The sequence below is a fragment of the Cyprinodon tularosa genome, unplaced genomic scaffold, assembly GCF_016077235.1.
Source record: "Cyprinodon tularosa strain WSP-4 unplaced genomic scaffold, ASM1607723v1 ctg325, whole genome shotgun sequence".
Taxonomy (NCBI): Eukaryota; Metazoa; Chordata; class Actinopteri; order Cyprinodontiformes; family Cyprinodontidae; genus Cyprinodon; species Cyprinodon tularosa.
In genome coordinates this window covers 46,776-68,209 of record NW_024039036.1, presented here as the reverse complement: position 1 = coordinate 68,209, position 21,434 = coordinate 46,776, and the positions used below count along the sequence as shown (strand labels likewise).

General features: G+C 40.9%; 1 protein-coding gene across 1 annotated transcript in view; it reads right to left on the bottom strand.

Annotated features, from left to right (window-relative positions):
- rps6ka5 (ribosomal protein S6 kinase, polypeptide 5) overlaps window positions 1-21,434 on the bottom strand; it is a 51,625-nt gene that overhangs the window by 12,117 nt on the left and 18,074 nt on the right. Inside the window, exons 6-13 of the mRNA XM_038293378.1 lie at window positions 10,920-11,003; window positions 10,724-10,827; window positions 10,494-10,644; window positions 9,037-9,198; window positions 7,682-7,807; window positions 5,564-5,697; window positions 2,885-2,978; window positions 12-182 (exon numbers count right to left, since the gene is read on the bottom strand). Of these exons, the coding sequence (XP_038149306.1) occupies window positions 12-182; window positions 2,885-2,978; window positions 5,564-5,697; window positions 7,682-7,807; window positions 9,037-9,198; window positions 10,494-10,644; window positions 10,724-10,827; window positions 10,920-11,003 (1,026 nt within the window). The remainder of the gene's footprint in view (window positions 1-11; window positions 183-2,884; window positions 2,979-5,563; window positions 5,698-7,681; window positions 7,808-9,036; window positions 9,199-10,493; window positions 10,645-10,723; window positions 10,828-10,919; window positions 11,004-21,434) is intronic.

Below are 21,434 nucleotides of genomic sequence, written 5' to 3'. Positions count from 1 at the left end.
ATGTCTGGTACCTCTGGTTTAAGGTCCCTGTGCACCACTCCTACATCATGCATGTGACTGACAGCGGACACCAGTTTGCGCATGATGCGGCTGGCCTCGGTTTCGCTGAAGTGTTGCTTCCTTCGGATTCTCTCCAGCAACTCTCCCCCACCGAGTAGTTCCAGAACAAGGAATGTGTGGAGCTGATGCAAAAAAAAAAAAAAAGACACAGAATGTTTTAATTTTAGAGATTTTGCTGCTAGATTGGCCTGTTCTAATTACAGAGAAAAGGCCAGGATGAGAAAAACTACAAATAACTGAGAAAAGGATACTCTAAGTTCGCCATTTTCACAATATGATGCCTTTGGTAAATCACGCTCCAGTATCTATCATCTAAAAAAAATATAATCCTTGATATGAGCCATGCTGCCCTCAGATGCCATGTATACTCTACATGTGCACCACTGCCCCACAGAAGAAGCACCACTATTCACCTCAGCATGTGAAATGCTTGAAACTAAAAATGATAATCCTGGCTATTTGTGAAAATCATTTTGTGACCACTGAGGGGCTCAGAAACCGCCAAGATTCCATCCCCATATGGGCCTTACAAAATAAACAATAACTTAATCCCAGTAATCCAACACACATGCGGTGTAAATAGGGGTGTAAATAATAATGGTTTTGTATTGATGCATCGATCCAACAGCCGACGATCCGATGCATCGATACGTCCGCAAGAGAATCGATTCATTTTTTTTTTTTCCTCCGGTCTATTTTTATCCATTTGCTCCTGGATGTAATTCTCCCTCCCGTGCTGCAGTGGCGCTAAACCTATTTTGCCCTCCTACCGCGCTTCCTGGTTATACTCTTACAGCAGTGTGTTGCAGTGAGCTTGATGCAGACATGTTTGATTTATGCTCAATATTGAAGCGTGGTCTGAGCTATACGCTGTGGGTCTAGATACGGCCGAGGCGGCGAGGAAGTGGGGGCGAGTTTAGTTCGACGACGGAGAGACATGAGGGCCAAAAAGAGCGGAGCTCCAGGTGGAAAAAGGGTCCCAGCGTTCTCGCACACCTCACCCTTCTAGCGGGTCAAACTTTACGAGTTGTTTTCCGCAATTTCAGTCTTAAAAACAAACCAAGCCGGCCTCCTGTCTGCGGTCAGCTACAATTTGGGAGAGGTACAGCGGAGCGTCTGTGGAGGGGGCGGGGACATCTGGAGCCGAGGTATTGCATTGCACTGATTTTGTGCAGTATTTTTTGATGCAAGGCCTTCAGAATCCATAACGCAGGGGTATTATTATTATTCAGTGAATGAGGTTTTAATAGGAATAGTTGGAGTGCAACTTTTCTACTTCTGTTATTTTCTGTTGTTTCTCCAAAAAAATGCATAATGATATTACAGCTTTTATTGATGTATTTCAAATTTGAAACATTGTCTAGCCTGTAAGGCAGTGGTCTCCAACCCTGGTCCTCAAGATCTACTGTCCTACAGATTTTAGATGCATCCCTGCTTCAAAACAGCTGAATCAAATGAATGGCTTGAAAAGGTAATCAATCATTTGATTCAGCTGTGTTGAAGCAGGGATGCATCTAAAATCTGTAGGACAGTAGATCTGGAGGACCAGGGTTGGAGACCACTGCTGTAAGGTGTAAAAAAATAAATAAATAAATAAAAATATGAACCAATTAATCGAATCGAATCGTATCGTGGTGTATTCTTGAGTATCGAAAATAATAAAATCGTTGGGTCAGGAAATCGATACTGAATCGAATCGCCATGATGGATGTGATTTACACCCTTAATCGCAACCATGAAAAATGGATCCAAATTCTCCAAAGAGGGTATGATCTAAAAATTATTTTTTGACAGCAAGTCTTTTTTAAAGTCACCTCAGTTTGAAAACGAATGAATGTACAGCTTATATCTTCTTGTTTAAGGTGGCTCAAAGACACTAGAACTGGCTGAAATCGTTATTGGTAGTCAAAGCTTGACCAAGAAAATGCAGCTCAGAACCTTCTAATAACTTTTTTCAATGCATTTCGATATAAAGACACCTAAATGTTTCCCACATTAGGGCTGCTTCTTTTTTTCTAATCATATTTCTTGCCAGACTCTGTTAAGAGTTATCCCTGAGCTATATTTCCCTCATAAACGTAACATGTTTTTTTAAAATGCAAATTTAATCAAGCTGTAATTGCCTAAACTGGATATTAAACAGACAAATGAAATGTTCCAACCAAAAACACAGACACGCAGCACATGCCTGATCTCATGATGGTGAGATCAAACCGTAATAGTATTGAGTAAATGTGAAAGGAGTCTAACAAAGATGGAAGAGAATAAAGTGTCTGGGCAGCGGGGTACAAATTCTCATTAGTGCTGGATCTAAGGAACAAAAGCAGGACGGAGCTGAGACGAAGCCAGGCAGTGCCGCTTTGATCTGGGTCACAGGCCTGCGACGTACAGTAATAACCCCGCTGAGCTCATCAGGACTAAAGTGGTGCTCCTGGGCATGAAGGACTTTGGCTAATGAATCTGTATGCAGTCGGGCGCTTGGAAACACCTTCCAAATAACCGAGGTAGGCCACGTCAAAGTGCATGCACACTTAGTTTGGGTTAAGTGTGCAACTCTATTAGCAACACAAGTGAATCCAGGTTGTTTTCATTCTGCAGAACAAAAAGGTTGTTTATACAGCTGTGGGTTGGAAATAAATCTGCTTTGGAAAACCATGTTCAGAAATATTCACAGATAATACTATAAGGTAGAGAAAAAGACCAGAAAGGCTCCCAGGAGGCTCCTATTAATCTGTGCTGTTCCAATTCTAGCATTTATTAGGCTGGTGGTCTCATAGGGCCAAAAGAAAAGTGTGAAAAACAGATTTGATGCCAGAAGCTTCACCTGATCGTGGTAAATTTCATGTAACTTCACGATGTTTGGATGTCCGTCACAGAGCTTCAATGCTGCTATTTCCCTTTGAGTCTGCGCCTCCATCCTAAAAAAAAAAAAAGAAACATTTGAGATAACTTTTTTCCTTTAGTACCGTAGTTTTTATGCAGTTTATTTGTATTATTTTACAGAATAAAGTAATAGAACATGTATAATTGTTTTAATTATTGTAAAATATATTCTTTTATCAACTAGTGACCTTAAGCAGAATGGTACATCATCTTAAGACAAACTGGAATATTTTGGTTAAGAAGTATTAACTCCATCTTTCTATAGAGCATTGCAAAATCGCCATTTTTGTCATATTGCATCCACAAAACTTTAAGGTTTTTTATGGTATATCATGTGATAAAGCAATGCAAAGTACCATCTAATGATTGTTTATTAAAACAACACTGTAAAAACAAAGGAACACAGGTCAGGTGAAAAAGTTAAAAGGGTAAGTAGCTTTAAACCTCTCAAACAGCAGATATGGTCGTCTACATAAAAATCTATTTTAAAGAGTGTTGTAAAAGGAGCAAGGGTAGAAAGAACTCCTTAAGGCTTGTGATTTGGATTTTGCAAGAAACCATACGGGAAGACGCAGCAGACGTTTGGACAAAAAGTGATATGATCAATTTGGCGGTTTTTTGCATTTTGTGTATCAGAAACCAATGATATGGAGGACCAACTCTGCCATATTTAAAAATAAATACATAAATAAATAAATGCTCAATTAATAAATAAGCATACAATTAATTGCCACCAAAAATACAATAAACAAATAAATGAAGTAGAAATTAAATCATACAGTGAGACATAAATGTATATAACTCTTTTAATTAGCTTCTTTATTTATTTGCCTTTGTAATATTTACCTTATTTATTTTTTTATCCTATATAACCTTCAACTTTATTTTTTTAATTACTTACATTTTTAAGTTTTAGTTAAGTTTACATTTTATTTATTTATGTGCATATTATAATATTTTTGACAGTTTTATTCTTCCTTTGTATTATTTTACCCTAGTTATTTCTTCGCCGCTATTTATTTCTGCCTGTCGTATTTACATTTCTGTCTGCATTTCTGCCTCATTATGCAAATGAGGAGGGGGCTTGTCCTAGAGAAACACCTTCTGCTCATTGGTTGGCGGCCCATCTTCTTAACTCACAGAGATCAGAGTACTAAGTTAAATGTTCTCTTTTCTGTTGCTGTTGTTCAATAAAAGTACGTTTTAAGATTATTTGAGGCGAGAATATTATACTTTTAAGCATCACCATATGGCCCATTCACAGATTGAATGCAGAATTTAAAAGAAAATGTTCCGAACTTGAGAGAACCGCGGCAACCAGTGGAGCTCCGAAGCTGACGGCAGCCAGGTCTAACGGCAGCCCCTCTCTCGGCATAGCCGTGTGTGAAGGACCGCTGGCTATAATGGCGATTTTCTGTTGTATTTGGCAAAGTTTGTCCTCGTCAAGAACATACTTGGCGAGGACACGAGTCCCTACTCGCGCTCTAATGACTTCAGACTCGACTTCAGACCTTCCTCTCCCCCTGTAGATTCGACCGATGCAGTAAAATGCTAACCAACCAATGAGCAGAAGTTGACTCTCTAGGACACGCCCCCTCTTCATTTGCATAATGAGGCAGAAATGCAGACAGAAATGTAAAAATGGCAGACAGAAATAAATAGTGGCAAAGAAATAGCTAGGGTAAAAAAATACCAAGGAAGAATAAAACAGACAAAAATATTATAATATGCAAATAAATAAATACTTAAAAATATAAGTTATTAAAAAATAAAGTTGAAGATTATAAAGGACAAAAAAATAAATAAGGTGAATATTACAAAGGCAAATAAATAAAGAAGCTAATTATGTCTCACTGTAGAATTCAATTTCTACTTCATTTATTTGTTTATTGTATTTTTGGTGGCAATTAATTGTATGCTTATTTATTTATTTATTGAGCATTTATTTATTTCTGTATTTATTTTTAAATATGGCAGAGTTGGTCCTCCATACATGAAAGCAGGAGGGGGAAGAATCATGCTATTACATTTCTTCATCAGGGACAATGAAAGCCAGACAGAGTTGATGTGATGATGGATGCAGATGAACATAAAAAGCTGTTAGGGGCGACATGAAATGAGCACTAACCCTACAGCCAGAGCTACAATAGAATATTGAAGTTTTGGGGGGAAAAAATAAAAAAATAAATAAAAAATCAAGGCACTAAAGAGGTCAAGAAATGTCTTTTCAGCTGTGTGGCCCCGTTAATAACATGGGCACAATATCTGGAGCAGTATTTGTCAATAAATAATATGAGGAGTGTTGTGGCTGCAGCTAAGGTACAAGATGAAAGCAGGTTTTGATGAGTTTTATGAAGAAGAAACAAAAAAATAAGTAAAACACTAAATGTGTAAAAAGAGCTGGATAGATTGAGGTTATATCTGTCAATCATCTTCATTTCATCGGTTTCACACATTTCTAATGCAATACTTTCATAACCTTGTTTAATGTAAGCAAACCAAAACCTTGTTTTTTTGCCAAGACAGCCAGCAGTGGGTTGGATGCATCTAATAGCTATAAATAGAGAGGTGACCCAGAACAATCTGGGCCAAAAACTGCATTTTAAAAAGTAGCTCGTACCTTTTGCTGACTATCTTGACTGCATACTGTTGTCCAGTCTTTTTGTGTGTGCAGCGGCGACAGATAGAGAAGCTTCCCTCTCCGAGAGCGCTGTCCTGCAGGTCCATCTCATAATTCATGTAAAAAGGGGAGTCCTGCATAAAACAGTGAATCAAAGCAAGTTGTCTGTTTATATTATGAGCCGTATAACAGACAATCTGTAGATTGCTGCTGCTGGTCATAAATAAAATAAAAGCGACAGATTCATTAATCTCATGATAAGAGAATAGAAAGAACTTCAAAGAGATATTGTGCTCTATTTAGATCTAGATTCCTCACCCCTGTTCTCAGCGCAGAGGAACAGATTATAGAATTTATCCTCTGTTCAAATTTATGAAGAGAAGATAAATAAAAAGACCTAGAAGTTTGAAGTTCAAATGAAATTCACATTTTTATATAAAAAAAAATTATAAAATTAAAAAACAATGCACCATGCAATAGTATTCATACATGTGAACTTTTTCTCACCTTACAGCTAAAGCATATTATAGTTGGGTATAATTTTGAAGTGGAAGAAAAAGCTTGGACGGTTTTCAGGATTTTCTGGAAATGAAGAAGTGATGCAATTTCACTCCCTTTACTCTGATACCTCAAAACAAAACCAGTTCAACTAACTGTCTTCAAAAAAGGGTAATTGTGTGTAATTTAATCCCAGTATAAGAATAACTGCTCTGTGAATATCTCAGAAAACCTCAGTGATTATTTCCTCGAGGCATCTTCCATAAGATTTTCGAAAGAAAAATTGTTAAAAAACTGTATCCTTAAGACTAGAGGAACAGTGTAAGGTTGGTATCTGATGCAAGGCTGGGTTAGAAAATAATCCTAAACTTAATATCCCTTATAGAAAACCCTTTAAACGCTAAATAAACACACCAACCTGAGCTGAATTTCCCAAGTTTGATGCATGGTTGTGGCAGCATTTTGATGAGGGGATGCATTCCACATACAAACTAAAATACTGATCAGAGTTTTGGGTAAATAAAGAGCAATCTTGGAAAGAAATGTTGCAAGGCACTTAACCTGACTCTGCCAGATGGATTTGCTCCGCATATCCATCTGGAAACCTTCCGTTGAAGTAATTTTGGGAAGGTGCGAAAATACTGGTTAGCTGATTGGCCTATGTTGGTGATAGACGGGCCAAATAAACCAATCAGATCAACGAAGCATATGACATACTAACAGAGCGATGACGAAAACACAACCACAAGCCAGGCTACTCTTGCCGAAACCAGTCGGGAGAAGAGCAAAAACATCTTTTCCTCTTAGAAAAGCCTCCAGAGCAGTGTTTTGCTCTTCTTTCAGTGAAGAAATACTCTGTAATTCCGATAAAACTTTCTCGATAGCCACACTAGTTTCATCGGCCGAAGCCGCCATGTTCTTTAGAATGAACTGTCGCGCTTCTCGTTGCGTCACACCTCAGCCCGCCTCAAAGCCATTGATTCGTTTGGTGAACGGCTCCAACTTTTCTTTAACGGAGAGTCTCCAGACTGATTAGCGAGTGAAACCTTGAAAGCTCGCGAGATCAGGATGGTCTCATGAGGCTACAAGGCACTGGCATCGGGGTGAAATCAATGCACAACTTTGTTAAAGGTGTAAAAAATCCTCTGCCTAGCTTCAAGTTTCCAAACAAAGAAAAAAAACCTTAAAAAACACAGACAAGCTTGACTAGAAATCAGTCAAATCCATGGAACAAGACTTCAACATATCTATTTACAACTATACACTAAGCTACACCATAAAAGTTGGAAAAATGTCATTCTTAAAAATGTCTTATTTTAAAATTACTTCCATCTAAAGAACAACAATGAAAAAATAGGATTTGAGATCTAAAATCATTATGTTGCTTTTTTTCTCAAACGGTTTCATACTACACAAACCGATAAACGCATCCATGAAAGAAAAAAATCATTGCTGAATAAACAGCCTGGAAGTAAAATCCAAAGAATGGAGTGAAACAGGGAAAGTTTGGAAAAAGAGCTAAAGTGGAACAAAGAAATGGAGAAAAATCTCATCTGTCTGTGACAGCAGCCATTAGTTTAAGTGTGTTTTTGCTGAGGGATCCAAGTCTGTTCATCTTACCTTCATCATGGCGCTGCGGGCCACGGCGGCAGAGCCTGGCCTCTCAGAGCCCCCACACAGCTGGATGGGGTCGTCCATCACCACATTCCTCTTGAACAGGATGGAGGGGGCCATGAAAGAATAACCCTGCAAGCAGAAACAAGAGCGCTGTGTTTACATTTCATCTCTTCCCTTAATAAGGAATAAACTGTACAAAGCACTCTTTGCCAAAGTCTGCATTCTTAGAAGAAAAGTGTAAAAAATCTTGTGATTTTAACTCGTCAAACCACTTTGTCAGCTCCACAATGAGGCGATTCTTTCTGAGTGACAGCCGCTGTCCAGCTGTTTCTATTGTTAAACTTGTCATTGTGTTGCTTAATTCCAGCTGTGGGAAGCCCAGAGCTTGAAGCTGGCATTAATCTTCCTTCTTTTTTTTTCCCCCACCGACACACAGACACACACACACACACACAGCTGTGTGGTATGCAATGACAGCAATGGATGGACGGAAGGATGGATGCTGAATGAATGAGATGCCCTAAATTGCCGGGCTTGAATATTTGATTGCTCTGCCGTGAAATTACATCTTGGCGCTCTTAATGCAATTTTAATTTTGTTTTGTGAGGCACCACGGGGGAGCAAGTGCACAGCTTAAACTGGGATTGCTGTCGTTATCTCAGAGATTGCTAGGCTTGCAAATTATAAAGACCGCAAAATTTCGGAGTGTGTGAACGGCAGCTGAGAGGGGGAAAAAGCCAAGATGAAGTTGGCAATCAAAGACTGAAGGCGTAACTGAGATAGACGTGGTGATGCTCTCAAAGTGTAACCTTTTATTTCATGAGAGAAGCCCGTTAATGGATCTATTGATCTACCGAGCTCAAGGATCCAGAAGGCAATCAGAGTTGAAATTTCATGCAATACATCAGACAGCTATCAGCTGGCATGGAGTTGTGGGCCATATTATGGTTCAAAGCTACATCAAAAATAGTCATTCACATCTGTTACTTCAATGAGAGCTGCATATGGCAGCAATTACTTCAATAAAAGACTCCTTAGCCAATTTGAATACCAACGCACACAGACAGACTCATGTTGACTTACAGCAACCTTTGAGGACATTCGAAACTGGAATTGATTATTTCAATCGCTGTGAAGTATTTCAAATATAGTCACAGACAAAAAGTGGGTATGGTATAATGCTGCCTTCTTCCTCCGTGTCAACATTTTACAATGTCTGCAGTTACAGCCCAGACAAACTGGGGCACGTAAAAAGAGCAGGTATCTCCTGTGCCACGACTCAAAGGAATATCTATTTAAGGAAACAAGGGTCCTTAAACACACAGCGGGGTTGTTTACATCGCATACTGTTCACCCACCTGGAAAATGCGGTCACAGTTCTGAGGCAGAGCTGCAGGGGAGTAAGTCGGGTCCATTTCTGTGAACTCTTCTGCAAAATTACTGACATCGAGCTCATCTCGAATCACTGGCTTAAACGGCGCGGGTACCTTCTTTGCTGCCAAGTCCTCCCAGATTATTTTCTACATTAGATTGGGAAAAAAACAACAACAAAAAAACTAATTAGTCTTTAGTTAAATTCATCATAATACAGTACATTGCAAACGTACTTACAGTCCTTCTACTTCTTTACATTTTGTCATGTCACAACAACAAACGCAGAAATGAGAAGTGGAAAGGGAAAAAAAAAAGTTTTTGTTTTGTTTTTTATTAAAAAAATCTTAATCAACCACTTTCTATTGCTATTGAAGCTGCGTCTCCTTCGGATTCTGTAAACAGTTGTTTTCAGAATCACGAACAAACCGCACTGCATTAACATTTTTTAGCTAAAATATGTTTGAATCTCGTTCCCAAATAAAATCAAAGAACTTGTAACGTAGACAAATACATTTTGAATTTAAGAAAACTTTTTTTTGTAATATGCCAACAAATGTAATTACAAAAGTGACCAGATTATTCAACCTCAGTCACATACATTACATAGATCCCTGGCAATTAGCTGAACACCCATTGCCAATACTAACATCCTTCAGACGTTTCCATGCTAGCTCTGGCTTCATGTTTAGGTTCGCCCACCATGATACTGCTACCACCATGTTTTATTGCTGAGTGTGTGTTCATAGTGACGTGCAGTGTTACACATATTGCTTTGTTTTTAGGATAAAATGTTAGTCCAATTTTACCAAGATGTCATCCTTTGCATGCTTGCTGTGTTCATCACAGGCTTGTAACACGCTTTAAGGCATTCTTTCATCAATAACCTAATTTTTTGCTGCTCTTAAATAAATGGCAGGTTTTTTAACCAGAGCTGCGGCTGCCCCAGAATTGCCATTATTGCTTGCAGTCGAACCATTCCGTTCCCATTTTCATACGATGTGTGACTCTGGAACAACCAAGATGTTTAACTATTTCGATATTGTTTTATAACCTAAACCTCCTATAAAATTCACAACAACTTTTCCGGCCAATCTGCTGTGTTTCTTAGGATTGGTATTGATCTTTGGTCAATATTGTTCTACAAAGATCTAAAGTTTTCAGATTTAATTTTGGGATTAAAATGCACACAGGTAGACTCTGCAATGAGGTGACTTTGTAAAGCTATTTGTAGTCTTTGGACTGTCAGAACAAAGCTGAACACAAATGTAGGTAAAAATTACGTTTCCACGTGACTTTTTTTCCCTTTAAAACTTAGCACAGCTGCTAATCTACCAATTAAATTACAAAAACACAAAGGTTGGTGGTTGAAATGGGACAAAATGTGAAAAATACTTCTGGAATGCTACTTAAATAATTACTCAAAGCGGGGAGAAATTTCCACCTGGTAAAACGGATGTTTCTTCACATTGTCTGCTCCATTTGGACCGGACCCTAATCTCTTCTGTGGGTCTTTGACGAGGAGTCGCTGAATGAGGTCTTTGGCCAGCGGTCCAATGTCTTTGGGGAAAGGAGGGTCCTTTTTGCAAATCCTCCTGTAATGTTACAGGCAGGCACAGTTAGCAACGCCGAGTGAGGATAATTAATTTGATGCTTCACAGGATAAATCCATACTTGGCAATATCCGAGTGGGAATTTTCCTCTCCATCAACAGTGAAGGGCGATCCACCCGTCAGAAGCTCGTACATCAATACACCGAGGCTCCACCAGTCCACTGCCTGGGATGGAAGAAAGCCCAAACCCAAATGCTTCAGTTAAATTGAACAAAACCGTGCATATCTGGCTTTTAAACATTAAAACTCTACTTTACCTTGTCATGTCCAGAATCTCCCCCTTCAACTATCTCTGGAGCCATGTATTCAATAGTGCCGCAGACAGAGAAAGCCCTCTCAACCTGCAAAGACAAAACAACAACAAAAAAAGATAATCCAACACAGAATCATTATCTTAGTCTTGCTCAAACATTTTTTAAACATTAATAATTAGAGACAGTATAATACTTTTTTCTGCTCCCCTTATTTAAAAGATTCAAAGGAAAACTTCTCAGACATTTTTGATGTGGCGTCTGTGCAGAGCCTCACCCTTGTAGGCGTCTTTAGTTCTTCTTTTAGAACAGAGGAGGCTTTCTGACAGATCTGAATGACAAGTGCCTAGCAACATCCCTATCATCAGTGCCATCATGCGTTACACAAAACATTGATAAATTCTGGCTCTGCACTGCAGTCAGTTCATTTAACATCACGTCCAGCTGAAATGAGGAAGCGAGCTCATAAAATAAAAACCAGCTATAATTGCTGCCTATTGAAGACCTGATAAACTTTTAAATTGACAAACTATCCCAGGGGTGCTTGCAACAAGTTTTAGTGAAATTAGCAGGATATTAACCTGAAAAAAGAAAACCAAAAAGAAATTCAACTTTTAAGTTCAATAAATCTATTTATTAATTCTAATGATTTTTAAACATTTTAATTTTAGGCTTTTTTGACAATGTTCTTAGCTATTTAACAGTTTGTGGTTTATATGAATTAATCTTTTTAGTTTTTTGGGGTTTTTTTTATCTAATGTGTTTTGAAATGTAAACATCAACAAAAAAAAATACTGTTAATTTCTCAACATAACAATGCCCTTTCTGCCTTTTTTTTTGTTTAAAAAAACAAAATGATCAAGCATTAATCCTTAATCATTTAAAATATGTATATAAGTAATGCAACATTTGTATTGTTTTTTTTTTAAAGATGAAAAAAAAAACTGGGATAGGACTTTCAGGATTTTAAGATTATTCGATAGATCAAAGATTAGCAACAAAAATTATATGTACATTAGTATTTTTCTTAAATATAAACAAAAACTTTCACGTTACATCGTTGTCACAAATTTTGCCACAAAAATTTACAGTTAATAACATTTATCCTCCACTTAAGAGTATTAAAGCATAGACAATATATATTGTGCATTATATTTTTATAAATTTCACATTTTTTATTATATTGCATCAGATGTTACTGTGCTTCCATTGTAGGCTTGTTTAGAAAACTTTATATAAGTATGTTAACACACGACATTATGTAAAAGATCTGCGCGCGCCGGCTACCGTTCATTCATCCTGTCCGCTGAACTGCTGCTAGTTTTCCTCACATGCCTGGAAGATGTCTAGTGCTGCTACCACAAATGATCTCGCTCTCCAAATGAACGATTCAGATTAGCTAGAATGAATAGAAGGGGTAGAACGTAGCCGCCTGTGGCCCGAGCTGCCTGTCACTACTCCAGTTTTTAAACAAAGCGGCGCGTGTATGACGTCATCCGTGCGCGCTTTGTTTAAAAAAAAATATAAATATAAAAAAATATAACCGCGGATGTCTGGGGGACAGTGATTGGCCTACATGTTATGAATGCTGGCGTACCATAAAGGATAAATTATGAACAGTTTATTTTGTGCCTTCAAGTCGTTGCCCATAGGAAGACGTTACTTGGATATAACCTAACGGAATATCTTCAGAACGGCTCCAAATGACACAAAACTAATATGGGTGAGTAGAACATTGTTGGGAGCTGGAGAAATTCCACCTTTCTCCAGCAGAGTCCACCGTGGATCCTCTGAGGGAGCCTCCTGCACAGCTGCAGCTCGTCAAGATCATCAGAGGATCCACTACTTAAGCTGTCTTCAGACCTTGCCTCAACGCCGCAGTGTTGTTCCAGTTGGTCAGCGCTTAAGCCTAGATCCTCAGAGTAATTCGATGACTTTGAATCCAGCTAGGATTCTAACCCCTGTGTCTGTTTTCCAGGAAACCTGTGCCTCCTCTGTGAAAGCTCTGGAAGAGCTAACCTGCCGAGCCGACCCTCTGAGCCAAACCTGAAGATTCACTGAGAACCTCCAAGCAGCTCTGGACTAGAGCTGGGAAACCCAAAGCCAAGGTCTGTTCTAATTAGACGTGAGACGCTGAAGCAGCTAACGGACTCTGCTGATGAACTCTTCTCCAGAACCAACAGTGACTCTCCCAAAGCTAACCTCAAGAACCCTCAAGGTACAATCTGTGAACGTCTGGAAATCAAACCTCTGTTGGCAACGCTAACTGAACTGTCTCTCACGCAGACTCCGGTGAACCAGAATCCAGGCCCCGAACCAGAACCCGTATATTCAGTGTGCTTGTGCATTAATAAAACTGTTAAACTTTCATCCTTGTGTCCGTCAGTGGTGTTCTGCATTCTTGGGTCGCTTTCAGTGAACCCATCATGACAGAACACTGCGGCCAAACTCAAGGCCCAGCAGATCACCTCACCCGTCGACTGGAGGAGCAGGATGCTCAAATTCAGGGACAAACCCAAACGCTCCGTGAGTTATACCGTCTAGTTGACACTCATAACCAAATGCTACAGAGCTGTGCTAATTATCTGAACAGCGCTAATGCTGTCCCACAACCATTTCCGGGTCCAGTTCGACCTCCGAGGTCACCAGCTGGGACGTCATCTGAGTTCCGTCCTAGTCTCCCAGAAAGATTTTCTGGTAACATGAAAGATTGCAAAGGATTTTTATTTCAATGTCGGTTGATTTTTCAGAACTCCCCTGGCTGTTTTTCCACGGATCATAAGAAGATAACTTTCATTCTCTCGCAGTTAACAGGAAGAGCCTTAGAATGGGCTCAGGCAAGATTTGCCGCTGACGATAGCTTAAATTGCTACTACTCTGATTTCATTTCTGAATTTACCCAGGTATTCAACCAAGAAACTGAGCAAACTACACTATATTGCCAAAAGTATTTGCTCACCTGCCTTGACTCACATATGAGCTTAAGTGACATCCCGTTCCTAATCCATAGGGTTCAATATGACGTCGGTCCACCCTTTGCAGCTAGAACAGCTTCAACTCTTCTGGGAAGGCTGTCCACAAGGTTTAGGAGTGTGTTTATGGGAATTTTTGACCATTCTTCCAGAAGCGCATTTGTGAGGTCGCACACTGATGTTGGACGAGAAGGCCTGGCTCTCAGTCTCCGCTCTAATTCATCCCAAAGGTGTTCTATCGGGTTGAGGTCAGGACTCTGTGCAGGCCAGTCAAGTTCATCCACACCAGACTCTGTCATCCATGTCTTTATGGACCTTGCTTTGTGCACTGGTGCACAGTCATGTTGGAAGAGGAAGGGGCCAGCTCCAAACTGTTCCCACAAAGTTGGGAGCATGGAATTGTCCAAAATGTCTTGGTATGCTGAAGCATTCAGAGTTCCTTTCACTGGAACTAAGGGGCCAAGCCCAGCTCCTGAAAAACAACCCCACACCATAATCCCCCCTCCACCAAACTTTACACTTGGCACAATGCAGTCAGACAAGTACCGTTCTCCTGGCAACCGCCAAACCCAGACCCGTCCATCAGATTGCCAGATGGAGAAGCGCGATTCGTCACTCCAGAGAACGCGTCTCCACTGCTCTAGAGTCCAGTGGCGGCGTGCTTTACACCACCGCATCCGACGCTTTGCATTGCACTTGGTGATGTATGGCTTGGATGCAGCTGCTCGACCATGGAAACCCATTCCATGAAGCTCTCTGCGCACTGTTCTTGAGCTAATCTGAAGGCCACATGAAGTTTGGAGGTCTGTAGTGATTGACTCTGCAGAAAGTTGGCGACCTCTTCGCACTATGCGCGTCAGCATCCGCTGACCCCGCTCCGTCAGTTTACGTGGCCTACCACTTCGTGGCTGAGTTGCTGTCGTTCCCAAACACTTCCATTTTCTTATAATACAGCTGACAGTTGACTGTGGAATATTTAGGAGCGAGGAAATTTCACGACTGGATTTGTTGCACAGGTGGCATCCTATCACAGTTCCACGCTGGAATTCACTGAGCTCCTGAGAGCGACCCATTCTTTCACAAATGTTTGTAAAAACAGTCTGCATGCCTAGGTGCTTGAATTTATACACCTGTGGCCATGGAAGTGATTGGAACACCTGATTCCAATAATTTGGATGGGTGAGCAAATACTTTTGGCAATATAGTGTATGTACTGTGGTGAGAGTGCACACTTCATTGCTTCCTGCCCGGCTAAATCAAAAGCCTGGGCCCGCCAGAAGATCTGAGGAGTCTGGCGGGCCAAATAAACACTAAGAAATCTCCTCGACTGTTGCTGCCTGCCACACTATTCTGTGCTAACCAGAGCCTCTCCTTCTCAGCATTTATCGACTCAGGTTGTGAATGTAACCTTATCGATTCAAACCTCGTCCAGCAACTCCAAATTGAAACCATTCCCCTGACTCAGCCTCTCAATGTATCCGCTATTGACGGAAGAAGACTCCATCAAGTTACCCACCAAACTCAGCCCCTCGAGCTACTTCTGTCAGGTAACCACCAAGAGACTATAACATTTTTTGTTTTTCCCTCTGCATGTTCCCCGCTGGTGCTCGGTTTCGAATGGTTGGAGAAGCATAATCCTCACATTAACTGGACTAAACGTCACCTGGAATCATGGTCCATCTCATGCCACGAGACATGCCTTCGTTCTGCTGCCCCCTTGGTGGGGTCTCCTAGAGGTGGGGGGGAGATGGACTCTCCTGACCTTTCTTCAGTTCCCTCTGAGTACCATGATCTAGCCCCAGTCTTCAGTAAGGTCAGTGCGACGTCCCTACCTCCACACAGACCATACGATTGCGCCATTGAACTTTTACCTGGTGCTCCTTTACCTAGCAGTAGATTGTATAACATTTCTAAGCCCGAGAGAGAAACAATGGAAAAATACATAAACGAATCATTAGCTGCTGGAATAATTCGCCCTTCATCTTCTCCATTGGGCGCCGGGTTCTTCTTCGTGGGAAAGAAGGATGGTTCCCTGAGACCTTGTATTGACTACCGAGGTTTGAACCAGATCACTATTAAAAACAAATACCCACTGCCTCTTCTTGCCTCTGCTTTTGAGCCCGTACAGGGAGCTACTGTATTTTCTAAACTGGATTTAAGAAACGCTTATCATCTCCTTAGGATCCGTGAAGGCGACGAATGGAAAACTGCCTTCAAAACGCCCTTGGGCCAATTCGAATATCTCGTTATGCCCTTTGGTCTAACCAACGCTCCAGCCTGCTTCCAGGCCCTCGTTAACGATGTTCTAAGAGACTTTCTCAACGGGTTTGTTTTCGTGTACATTGATGACATTCTCATTTACTCCAAGGACCTCGAAGAACATAAGAAACATGTCCGTCTTGTTTTACAGAGACTGCTGGAGAACAAACTGTTCGTGAAAGCCGAGAAGTGTGAATTTCATCAACCTTCAGTCACCTTTTTGGGGTTTGTGCTCGAGGGCGGCCAGGTTAAACCATCCGAGGACAAGATTAAGGCAGCTTTAGACTGGCCAGTTCCAGAGAACCGCAAACAACTACAAAGGTTTCTGGGTTTTGCTAACTTCTATCGTCAATTTATCAGAAACTACAGCCAGACCGCCCTTCCATTAACTTCTCTGACCTCTGTCAAACGCAGTTTTCAGTGGACTCCCGAGGCTCAAGCAGCATTTGAAAAATTAAAGTCATTATTTTCCAGAGCACCAGTCCTCATGCAACCTGATCCAGCTAAGCAATTTATCCTTGAGGTGGATGCTTCAGATTCCGGTGTTGGAGCAGTCCCATCCCAGAGACTAGACTCAGATCAGAAGATACACCCCTGTGCTTTCTTTTCCCGTAGGCTTTCTTCCGCTGAGCAAAATTATGATGTGGGTGACCGAGAACTTCTGGCCATCAAACTGGCGCTGGAGGAATGGAGGCATTGGCTGGAGGGAGCTGAGCACCCGGTTCTTGTATGGACAGACCACAAGAACCTGGCTTACATCCAGTCAACCAAACAAGCTAATCCCCGCCAATCCAGGTGGTCAATCTTCTTTTCTCGGTTTAACCTAATCATCTCCTACAGACCCGGATCCAAGAATGTGAAGCCCGATTCTCTCTCTCGTCTCTACTCCGTCGATCATCCCGAGACACCTGAACCTGTTCTTCCGGCTACCTGTACAGTGGGAGTAGTCAATTGGGAAATAACTGACCTCATCAACTCAGCCCTGGCCACTGAACCCGATCCAGGTAACGGTCCCCCTAACCGTACCTATGTTCCATCTTCCGTCAGGTCCCGTCTCATCCAGTGGATGCATACCGCCAAATTCTCTGCTCATCCAGGAGTCAGTAGAACAGCAGCTCTCATCTCCAGACGCTTCTGGTGGCCAACTCTCCACAGGGACGTAAAGGAGTATGTGTTGGCTTGCCCCACATGTGCCCGTAACAAAGCCTCACACCAACCTCCTTCTGGCCTCCTTCAACCACTTCCTGTTCCCTCGCGTCCCTGGTCCCATATCGCCATCGATTTCGTCACCGGTCTCCCTGTCTCTCGAGGTATGTCCACCATATTCACTATTGTTGACCGATTCTCGAAGTCCTGCCATCTTATTCCCCTCAGAAAACTTCCCACGGCCTTCCAGACAGCCCAGCTTCTCATCAAGCATGTTTTCCGGTTACACGGCATTCCCCAAGAGATCCTCTCGGACAGAGACCCGCAATTCATCTCCCAGGTCTGGAAGGCTTTCTGTTCTGCTCTCGGCTGCAAACCCTCTCTCACCTCTGGTTAATTCAATTCAATTCAGTTTATTTATATAGCGCCAAATTCACAACACATGTCATCTCAAGGCACTTTACAGTTCAACCAGATCATACAGTCAAATTGATACAAAGTTTTCTATCTAAGGAAAACCAGTTGATTGCATTGACTCATTGACTCAAATACAATCCCCCACACTAAGCATGCTTGTAGCGACAGTGGAGAGGAAAAACTCCCTTTTAACAGGAAGAAACCTCCAGCAGAACCAGGCTCAGTGTGAGCGGCCATCTGCTGAGGCCGACTGGGGTTCAAGGAGACAGAAGCAGAGATACAAAAAGCAGCTGTAAAAGGCGGCCCCGTCCAGGAAACACACAGCCAGGCAGACGAGCTCCAAGGCAGCTCCCATGCCAGAGGACGAAGAGAGCACATCCACTCAGTCACGGTCAGAGAAACAGGACCACACTGGAAAACAGGCCGATCTCCAACATCTATTAACAAGGGTGTTGATAGAAGCAGCACAGCTGATGTTTTTTTTCCAGGATGACGTCACAGCCAAACAGGAACAGACGAGGCAAAGCTACTCTGAGGAAAAGCAGAGAGAGCAGAAGGTTAGAGATTGAACTAACAGATTCTGCAGAATAGGAGAACAGAGAGAGAATGAAGCAGAATGATGAAATGGGGGTCCCTATGTCCTCCAAAAGTCTAAGCCTATAGCAGCATAACTATAGAGATAGCTCAGGATAACCTGAGCCACCCTAACTATAAGCTTTATCAAAAATGAAAGTTTTAAGCCTAGCCTTAAAAGTAGACAGGGTGTCTGCCTCACGGACTAAAACTGGTAGTTGGTTCCACAGGAGAGGAGCCTGATAACTAAAAGATCTGCCTCCCATTCTACTTTTAGAAATTCTAGGAACCACTAGTAAACCTGCAGATTGAGAGCGAAGTGCTCTGTTAGGAACATAAGGAACAATCAGATCTCTGATATAAGATGGAGCTTGGCCATTTAAGGCTTTATATGTGAGAAGAAGGATTTTAAATTCTATTCTTGATTTAACAGGAAGCCAATGAAGAGAAGCCAGGATAGGAGAGATATGATCTCTCTTTTTTATTTTCATTAGAACTCTGGCTGCAGCATTTTGGATCAGCTGAAGGCTTTTAACTACAGTTTGTGGACTTCCTGATAGTAAAGAATTAGAATAGTCCAGCCTTGAAGTAACAAATGCATGGACTAGTTTCTCAGCATCACCCCTGGACAGGATATTTCTAATTTTTGCAATGTTCCTCAGATGAAAGAAGGAAATTCTAGAAACCTCTTTGATATGGGATTTAAATGACAGGTCCTGATCAAAAATAACACCAAGATTTTTTACTTTATTATCTGAAATCAGTTTAATCCCATCCAAATGAAGTGACTGGCTAATCAGTTTCTTTTTCAGAGACTCTGGTCCAAAGACTATAACTTCTGTTTTGTCTGCATTCAGAAGCAGAAAGTTAAGAGTCATCCAGGTTTTTATGTCTTCAAGACATGCCTGTAATCTATGTAATGGGTTAGCTTCATCTGGATTTATAGACAGATATAGCTGGGTATCATCAGCATAACAGTGGAAATTAATCCCATGCTGTCTAATAATTCTACCAATTGGGAGCATGTATAAAGTAAAGAGAATTGGTCCTAGCACTGATCCCTGTGGTACTCCACAGGTAACCTTTGAGCGTGTTGAAGATCTATCATTAACATGAACAAACTGAATTCGATCAGATAGATAAGATTTAAACCAGTCTAGTGCTGTTCCTTTAATTCCAACAAAATATTCAAGTCTTTCTAAAAGAATATTATGGTCAACTGTATCAAATGCAGCACTAAGATCCAACAGGACGAGCACAGATACAAGTCCATTATCTGAGGCCATGAGAATATCATTAGTGACTTTCACCAGAGCTGTTTCAGTGCTATGATGAGCTCTAAAGCCAGACTGAAACTCTTCAAAAAGTTCATTATGGTGGAAGTGATCGCAAACTTGTTTGGCAACTACTTTCTCAAGAATTTTGGATAAGAAAGGAAGATTGGATATAGGTCTATAATTGACCAAGTCATCTGGGTCAAGAGACGGTTTCTTAAGCAGAGGTTTAATTACAGCAATCTTAAAAGCTTTAGGTACATATCCCTGTAACAGAGATAGATTAATCACATCTAAAATGGAGGAGGAGATCAAAGGGAATACCTCCTTAAATAACCTGGTTGGAACTGGATCTAACATACAAGTTGAAGGCTTAGATGAAGACAATAATTTTGCTAATTCAGAGAGTTCAACTGGATCAAAGCAGTCTAAACCCGGTTCAGATTCCATGACTACCTCAGGTACAATCGCGGATAGAGGAGTGCTTATGATCTTATTTTTAATAAGATCAATCTTATTTATAAAGAATCCCATAAAATCATTGCTGCTAAGAGCAGGTGGAATGGACGGTTCAACAGAGCTATGGCTCTGGGTGAGTTTGGCAACTGTATTAAAAAGAAATCTAGGATTATTCTTATTCTCCTCTATTAATGAGGAGAAGTATGCTGCTCTTGCTTTACAAAGGGTCCTCTTATACAGCAGTAAACCATTTTTCCAGACTAGGAAGGACTCTCGCAGGCCTGTGGAGCGATATTTTCTCTCCAGTTTCCTAGCATTTTGCTTCAAAGTACGCAGCTCTGCATTAAACCAAGGAGCAAGCTTTCTATTTTTAACGGTTTTCATTTTCAAAGGAGCTGCGTTGTCTAAGGCAATACGCAGAGAACTAGCAACCCCATCAACAAAATCATCAACCTGTGAAGGGGAATAAGCTAAGCTTTTGCACTCTGCAGCACTGCTCAGTGACACAGAGCAGAGAGAAAGTGAAGCAGATTCTTTAAAATTTATAACTGCACTATCTGATAAAGATCTACTAAAATTGAACCTTCTTTTGGGGGAGGAGAACTCTGTTAAAGTAATCCTGAAGGTTATTAGAAAGTGGTCAGAGAGGACAGGGTTGTGAGGAAATACTGTTATTTCTTCACATTCTATGCCGTATGTCAGCACAAGATCCAAAGTATGAAGATGAGAATGCGTGGGACTATTCACATTTTGAACAAAGCCAATAGTGTCTAAGATAGCATTAAAGGCTGCTCTTAAGCTATCGCCTTCAATGTCAGCATGGATGTTAAAATCTCCCACTATGATGACCCTGTCAGTATTTAATACCAAATCAGAAAGGAACTCTGAAAACTCATCTAAAAATTCAGAGTAAGGACCTGGTGTACGATACAAAGTTACAAAAAGAAGAGGTTTTCTTGCCTTGAAATTTGGATCAGGGAAATTAAGGGTTAAATGTTCAAAAGAGTTGTAGGTATTAATTGTTTTGGGAGTAATCAGTAAGTCAGACTGGAAGATTGTTGCTACTCCTCCTCCTCGCCCAGAACTTCTGGGGATATGAAAATTTAAATAGCTTGAAGGAGTTGCCTCATTTATGCTCACATAATCCTCTTGCTGCAGCCAGGTTTCTGTAAGGCAAAACAAGTCAATGTGATTATCACAAATCAAGTCATTAACTAGTAGACTTTTAGAGGAAAGCGATCTTATGTTAAACAGACCGCATTTAATTGTTTTAACTTTTTCCCCAATTGGAGTTATTTTGATTTTAATTAGATTATCATGATTTACTCCTTTGGGAATCTTTGCTAATTTATTAGATTTTGGTCGTGGGCAAGACACTGTCTGGATGGAGTAAAGAGTGGGTAACAGTAGAGAAGCTGCAG